Raw genomic sequence first — 8,364 nt, 5'->3', positions numbered from 1 at the left:
CAAAGGCTTTATTTGATGCTTGGATGTCTATTGTGCAACTTTTGAGCCTTTTCATTGACTTGTATAGTAAAGTATCAACAGATACAAAGTCAAAGTTGAGGGCCTCCACAACTGTTATCCTGTGTACCAAAATAGTAAGTATACTCTGGTCTAAGGATAGATGAATGCAGTTTTCAGTTGCAGGCCATCAAATAGATTACTTCTCATGCAGAATGGAACGGCACCTCCAAATTCCATATACAGTATGTTAAAGAGAATCTGTCATATAAAAAAATGCTATAGCTTAAAGCATTCTGACACTCTTCGGTGCCAGCCCTTAGAGTCACACTGCCGAGAGGAAATTAACTTTATTCCTCTCCTTAGCATTCGGGTTTCAGTCACAGGGGTGGAATCGGCACGGCTTCAGTCACCGAACTGTGTATAGAGAGCAAAGGCTGTAACCATGCCCTCGGAAGGAAGGGGGAGCGGTAACATCATCTAATGTTACGGGTGGATCCTGTGTTATCTGTGTATTGAGGCCAATTATATAAAGTCTTGCTGTAAATTTTGCCTGCAAGGACAAGAAGTAAGAGTCTAAAAAGAGGTTTTCTTTTAAAAGGGTTTGTTTAATCTATTGATAAAAGTCTGCAGTCACTATGTCACTTCAAACTTCTGAATCCTTAGGTCACCTACACATGTTCAGTATTTGGTGAGTTTTTTTAATTCTTTATTTGAGTAAGTGGTGCATGTGCTATTGTTATACTTTTCCACTCTTGATTTTGGCTTATAAATATGGGAGGTAAACAACGCATCAAATACTCAACGTGTGAACGGGATCTTACAGCGTGTTTTGTCAACGGGAATGCGCATGACTGCAAGCGTGTGATTTGCATACTGTCAACCAAATTTCGACTAGATGTCCTAGGTCTCGCTGAATTCAAAGGCATTGAGCAAGGCTGAGCATGTCTAGTCGGCAAATGACCGTGTGCATGCAAATTGCATACTTTTGTTCACATGACTACCCACTCTCACCGGTAACACCAGAGAGGCCTGACAGCATGCGTTGCGCACACAGTAAGGATTCAGAAGCTTGCCGTCACATAGAGCAAGTGCAGACTTCCATTAGAAGACAATACAATCATTTTAATAATACACATTTTTATATTTTATAATATATAAAATTGGCAAAAAGAAATACAAGCAGCACAAAAACCTGGCTTAAACAATAGGTAATTTCCTACAGACAGCTGCCTTCTAAAAAAAAAAAACAGACAACGCTCGAATAAGAATACTGCCCTGAGAATAAAGCTTTAAAGGTTTACTTGCTACATCCTTCCTACACATGGCTACCATCCGTCATAGGTCTATGTTGGTTTACTATCTCACCCCATACTCCGGATATTTACTGGATACAGGAGTCTATGGATCTATCTTAAGTCCGCAACATGTCTACTAAATTCAAAAATAAACATTTAAAAAAAATTACATATGGAGTAATTTAAATATATATACTGGTAACTTCATGGAATAATGTATTTTAAAGGAATAAACCATGTTTTATTAGTGCCAGTGAATGTTGCAGCGAGATAACAGATGTTTGATGCCAATGTATTCAGCAGCCTACATCCAATAATACCAGAACCAGATTTCTATTTAATAAAACATACGGGAACCTGAATATCTTAAATAAAACAATTACGTATCTGCATATGACAACTTTAAATAAAAAGTTGCTACTGTCAAAAAAAAATAAAAAATTTGGCACATAAAGTAACATTTAACTGGTCGACCATACAAGATATTTCACACGCCTGGAACATGTACATTCACACAAATCGACAATAGCAGATACATCATGGCTGTACAATGTCTAGAAGCACATAATAGAACAGTTCAAAAAAATAACAGTACACCTACCGAGAAAGCAGCATGTTATATGTACAGTATACATAGAGCTAAAATGTCCTTAAAGATCCTTTGTAACATACATTAAAAGGTTGTCCCGAGACATATCAAATTACAGATGTATCTACATGGAGATCGCTTTGATCATGTGCAAGAATTCTAAGGCAACAATTGTTGTTCCACAGGACACGGAGCTGAGATTGCAATAAGTTCTCCATATACTTCGGAAGTCTTTCGGAATAGTATGCAGACTGTCACAGAGACACATTCAGATTTCTCACTTAAGTTGGCTCAATTAGTTTTTCTTTTTAGCATAATAATTTTTGTGGGTTTTTTGTAACGGACATAGCACCATTGGAGATTTCATCCAATAACATATTATGTAAAAGTATATAGACAGGCCTTTCCTACAGCCGCTACCGAAAACTCTGCCTTTAATGGAGTCTGAATGGCAATTTGTCCTTAACGTTCACACACCAAAGAAATACTGTAGCAGCCATTCTAAGGATGGATACTGAAAGGTGAAACCAGAGTCTGAATTTCAGGTTTTGCAATTCAGCCAATTAGATTTCCTGTTTATTTTTATTTTTCATTTATTCCGCTCTAAGAAGAAGGACAGACGTGAAAGCCACTAACAGGTCCCTGATTTTATGTTTGTTGCAAAGTAACAGTGCATTACAACATATGGCATATTAGAGCAGTAAATTGACAACATCCTTTTCTGAACAGCATTCACACTATGAATGTAGCGGAGGAAAGAGAATGTTACATTCATATAAATGATGGTTATAACGAAAGGAACAAATGTGGCTGTTTCTCGGATGTAAACCAGACGTCTGTGTGGAGACAAAGAGGCTTTAAGTTTGCAGATCCTAAGCATCTTTGTGTAAGTGGATAAATGGAGGAGTCCTGACCGGGTTTCCGAACATCTCCTAAAGATCTTCCTATTTTGCATTCTGTATGCCATTTTGTTTGCACGATAAGCTGCCTGCCAAGCACAAAAGTCCAGTCTGAGGAATTCTGTGAACGATGAGTCTGTGGCCTGCAGGAACTTTTCATCTTGTCTTATATTTCTTCTTAGACAATAGTCAGAAGATAGAGCTTGTCCTTGGGGTGACTTTCAATGAACGTTGCAGAGTGATCTTGCAGGGAGCATTGACAAATGTCAAACGAAGTATAAAAGCGCTTAGGGGAAATTCACAAATGGGACTTGGTTGGTTTGACTGAATATAAATATTCATGGTTTCATTTACCATTTCTGTATTTTGTGCTTGTGAAAATCAGAATGCAACATCTGGAAACCACCATCTGAAGGACAATTTCCTTGTGTATTGCTGAATAAGACAACATAAAAACCAATATATTGCACACTATCCTATTAGTTGCCAATTTTGTGAATTCCCCCCAAGCTTCCCTAGCAGCATGCAAAACCCTGTGTTCAACTTCTGGCATGGTAGTACAATTGCAACCATTATATCAACGTCTTTAGCTTGTATCGTCCACTACTGGCCAGTGCAGTTCCTTAGGTTGATGCTTCCAATTCTAATTATGATATAAAACACATGTACTAATAACGTTAGTAAAAAAAATACTTCCTTTTTATAGTTCACATGTGCTGTCTTTTATCCCCCATTTTCGGCCTTAGAGGTTGAGTGTTATTTGGTGAGTAGGATATCTTGATACTTCACGCTTGTGTATCGTATATGAAATCCTTTCTTGCCGATTGTATCATCAGTATGAAAAAGAATTAGTATTGAATCCCCGCTTGATATAATTTCTTCTGGAGGCTGAAATACATATAGAAGAGGTTACAATTCTCAATCTTTACATGCCATGAAAACTAATCTTCCAAAACAAGAAATAGCCACTTGTATGCATTAGATGTATTCAATGACAAGCAAGATATCCTTTATAAAATGTAATCTCAAAAAAAGCAGAAATTAGAATTATGTTTCTGAGAATCGACTGTTTAGATTGGAAAAATCTTCGGCGCTGCGGGTATACCCTGTGTTTGTAGTTGGTACAGAAGAAATGTATTACCCAGGATATAATGAGTACAAGCTACATTTTATTGGCATAACTAAAGGATAAGCATTTTGGCACTGACAGTCCCTTCCTCAGGCAATAATACAATGGCAAACGTGAGGGATTTATATGACAGCACAGGCTTGAGCCAGACCGCTAGACCTCATGGAAATGGATAGTGGAGTGAGCAGTCATGTTTTTTCACCTACCTTCCACTCCATACCTACTCAGTACTATGCTGAAATAGAGCCTTTTTATCTATCTACAATTATTTTCCTGAATATTTCTGCACAGGACCGTGACTAATACACATAAATATGAACAGAGGTACTAAAAGAGGTAGTATGGGACTTTTACATTGTTGGCCTATCCATAGGATAGGACATCAATATCTGATCAGTGGGGGTGCAACACCTAGCACCCATGCCGATCAGCTGATCCTGTTGCCAGCTGACGTGCTCAGGTGCAGAACACAGCTCTGTCAACTGTATAGTGGCCACGACCAGGTACTACACATCCATCCCCTTTTGGAATCAACATGGATTTGAAGTGCAGTAACTGGACATGGCCACTATACAGTTGACTGAGCACTTCAGCCAGCAGCAGAACAGCTGATTGGTGGGGGTGTCATTGGTCACACCCCAACCAATCAGATATTGATGATCTATCCTAAGTATAGGCCAACAATGTAAAAGTCTTAGCCAACACCATTTAGCACAGATTTCCCTATTAAGTCATCTGTTCAGATTTAAATGTATTAGTCTAAGTCCAAACTAAGAATTGTCCATCAATGTGAAAGTCCGGACAACCCATAGAAGGAAGCCCCTAGTTCAGGACCCCATGGATTAACCAGAGTAGAGAATAATTACAAAAAAGGAATCTCATTTTTCTGGAGGACCCACTGTGTTCATACATAACTTGGGTATCCCATTCATTTTAGTTTGCATCATATTAGGCTTCATTTTCCCCAATAGTGGTGGAGACGCAAAAGTATTTATTACTGGGTTTCCCATTTACTCACAGATTTCAGAAGGTCAATTAGAGTCACAGCAGGTCTATGTTCTGTAATTATCTGAGTTTTATGGGCCATTCTACTTTAAAAAAGGGTTTGCCATATGCACAAAGCCCCCTTTATGGAGGGCAACAAATCACAAAAATTGGTGATTCTGCCAATTATAATGTAACAAGTTTCTATAATCTGACAAACGAGTCTATGGCATTGAAAAAAAAAAAATCTATAGGAGGTCGCTGAACTGTATGGCCAAAACAGCCTGTGCATAGCCTGGATCGCTGTAAGCAGGGCAGCAGGAGAACAATAAGATCCAAACTGAACTTTCCTCCCACCTCTCACCTAACTTGCTCTTTGACAATATACAATCTGGTTTCTGCCCCCAGCACTCAACTGAGACAGCCCTGACCAAAATCACCAACAGCCAAAGCTAACGGACAATACTCTGTACTCCTCCTTATAGACCTGTCCTCTGCTTTCGACACAGTTGGCCACTGCCTCCTACTACAGATCCTCTCCTCCTTTGGCATCAAAGACCTCGCCATATCCTGGATCTCCTCGTACCTTTCCAACCGCACATTCAGCGTCTCCCACTCACAAACTACCTCCTCATCCCACCCGCTCTCTGTTGGAGTCCCCCAAGGCTCTGATCTAGGACCCCTACTCTTCTCAATCTATACACTTGGCCTGGGACAGCTCATAAAGTCTCATGGTTTCAAGTACCAACTTGCCCAGACGTCATCTCGCTGCTGTCCAGAATCCCGGAATGTCTATCAGCTATATCTTCCTTCTTCTACTCTAGCTTCCTCAAACTCAATGTGGACAAATCTGAACTCATCATCTTCCCTCCACCCCATAGATCTTCCTTACCTGACCTATCTATCGCAATTAACAACATCATGTTTTCCCCCATACCGGACGTCCGCTGCCTCGGAGTAACCTTTGACTCTGCCCTGTCCTTCAAACCGCACATCCAAGCTCTGTCCACCTCCTGTCACCTCCAGCTCAAAAATATCTCCAGAATCCGTGCTTTCCTCAACCGTCAATCTACTAAAATGCTGGTGCATGCCCTCATCTCCTGCCTTGACTACTGCAACATTCTTTTCTGTGGCCTCCCTGGTAACAACCTTGCACCTCTCCAGTCCATCCTTAATTCTTCTGCCCGACTAGTTCATCTCTCTCCTCGCTACTCCTCCGCTTCCCCCCTCTGCAAATCTCCCATTTCCTCAGCGTATCCAGTTCAAATTACTAATACTGACCTACAAAGCCATCCATAACCTGTCTCCCCCATATATCTCTGAACTAATCTCCCAATATCTTCCCTCACGTAATCTCCGGTCCTCCCAAGACCTCCTTCTCTCCTCCACACTTATTCCTCCTCATCCAACCGCCTCCAAGACTTCTCCAGAATATCCCCCATCCTCTGGAATTCTTTGCCTCAACACTTCTGACTATAAACCACATTCGGATCCTTCAGATGGAACCTGAAAACCCATCTCTTCAGGAAAGCCTACAGCCTGCACTGACCCTGCTGCCTCCTCACCACTACTGAAGCTACCGAAGCTCCTGCAACCCACAACCTATTGGCTCCTTCCCCATAATCCTGTAGAATGTAAGCCCGCAAGGGCAGGGTCCTCACCCCCCTGTATCAGTCTGTAATTGTTAGTTTGCTTACTGTAAGTGATATCTAACTTGTATGTAACCCATTCTCATGTACATCACCATGGAAGCAATGGTGCTATATAAATAAATAATAATAATAAGTTTTTTTTAAAGCAGTCTGGGCTGGTAGACAAAACCTTCAGATCACAAATGCTTGAATACTCATGTAAAGCGTACAAGTCCAACAGGTATTTATCAGCATTTTGAATGATTTTGTGCACTGTTTATCCCTCAACAAGAAAAGCATGCTTTTATAAAGACTAATCTCTTTTTGTGTAATGACTCACCCCGGAACCACAAAAACGTCCTAGCCGCATCGCAGATGTATCATAACCATCAAAGAGATCCATGTAGTCATAACCACAATCTGCTTCTTCTTCCACCTCAAATGTTGGGAAGTCGAGTTCAATTCGAAGACCTCTTTCTGTCACCAACAACCACTCACAATCTGCTTGGACTGGGTAAATGTTGTCTCCAAACTGAGCGTGTGAAAACAAGTCTCTTGGCTTTGGTTCTGGTTTCAGCCTACCTCCGCACTCTGAAAAAAAAAATGTGCACATTAATATATAAATTCAGGCTACTTAAGAAAAAAAAAATGTAAAAACACAAAAGTACATTTAAACACACACTGCCTGAAATAAACATCTATACTTCTATATAATGATGTCATTCTTTATCAGCCTGCATCAAAGCTGGTAATTGGGAAAACCAGTTTTTTCTTTTTTTCTTATATAACCAATATTTAATTAGGAAGAGACACAGAACGACAGCAAGCCATAACATCTACACGTGTGGTTTCTACTTTTGCAAAAGGAAAAATGGCACAAGCCAAATCTACGGTATAGATAGGCGATTTACCACTAGAGGTCACTATAATGCAACTAGTTTTGCTGCATTAAATAAAAAAAAAAAACACAATTGTTTTTGTAAGATTGCTATTATATAAATAAATTATCCCCCTTCTAATTATAACATGTAGCCTGTCAGTTTTTGGCGATGTCGCTTTACAGGACTTTGATTGAAGCATCTCAAAGAGACACACAAGTTTTTTGCTTTTCTTCCCACGGATTGTTTTTGTCATTATCCTGCGAGCTGCACATCAATAATTGTACATAATCCCATGGAAACATACTAAATACTCTTGCATGGCTTCGACGTATCAGACAAGGATTTCTTTGTGTTCTCCAGATAATCCTTGTGTATTGTAATTTATTACAAATGTCATGCAATGTTGGAAATAAAATATATGATCACGGTGCAACAGTTCATATCATCAACTTGTAAATGTTTTTGAATTTTACAATTTTTTTAATCAAATATCCCATACGTTCAGGAATATGCATTTGTATTAAATAATCTTATCTCACACCTCAGTGTAAGAAGGAAGCCTTCATTCGGTAGCTTCCCACTTGGCTCGGTGATCACTCGTATGCTTCCAACATGATAAGCACAGACCTTGAGTTAAATATCATTTCCTACTGACCCGTGGAATGTGTGGCTTGAAAACCTTTTCTTTGTACGGATGCGTCAGACACAAAACGAAGAAACATCTCATTTCCTGTAGCAACTAAAGGCTCTGGAATCTTATTGCCACACAGTCGTCCCAGGATTGAAGACTTCTCCGTTTCCCCATCAAAAACCTCCAGGTGGTCATAGGCGCACTCTTGATGCTGCTCAATTTCGAATTCGCCAAATCTCTATTGTAAAAACAGATTCACATGAAACAAGAGGACACGGTACATGCGAAGCTCCAGAAAATGGCCTTGCGTTATTGTGAATGGAGA

General features: G+C 39.9%; 1 protein-coding gene across 3 annotated transcripts in view; it reads right to left on the bottom strand.

The window, feature by feature from the left end:
• Positions 1 to 1,507: 1,507 nt before the first annotated feature.
• The window catches only part of TLL1 (tolloid like 1), a 227,100-nt gene continuing 220,243 nt past the window's right edge, over positions 1,508 to 8,364 (bottom strand). For all 3 annotated transcript variants that reach the window (XM_069744191.1, XM_069744192.1, XM_069744190.1), the window contains exons 20-22: positions 8,064 to 8,277; positions 6,868 to 7,118; positions 1,508 to 3,671 (exon numbers count right to left, since the gene is read on the bottom strand). In XM_069744191.1, coding sequence (XP_069600292.1) covers positions 3,540 to 3,671; positions 6,868 to 7,118; positions 8,064 to 8,277 — 597 coding nt within the window. In that variant the 3' untranslated portion in view covers positions 1,508 to 3,539. The remainder of the gene's footprint in view (positions 3,672 to 6,867; positions 7,119 to 8,063; positions 8,278 to 8,364) is intronic.

The sequence above is a fragment of the Ranitomeya imitator genome, chromosome 1, assembly GCF_032444005.1.
Source record: "Ranitomeya imitator isolate aRanImi1 chromosome 1, aRanImi1.pri, whole genome shotgun sequence".
Classification (NCBI taxonomy): domain Eukaryota; kingdom Metazoa; phylum Chordata; class Amphibia; order Anura; family Dendrobatidae; genus Ranitomeya; species Ranitomeya imitator.
The sequence above is the reverse complement of the archived record's forward strand: the minus strand, read 5'-3'. Positions and strand labels throughout refer to the sequence as shown.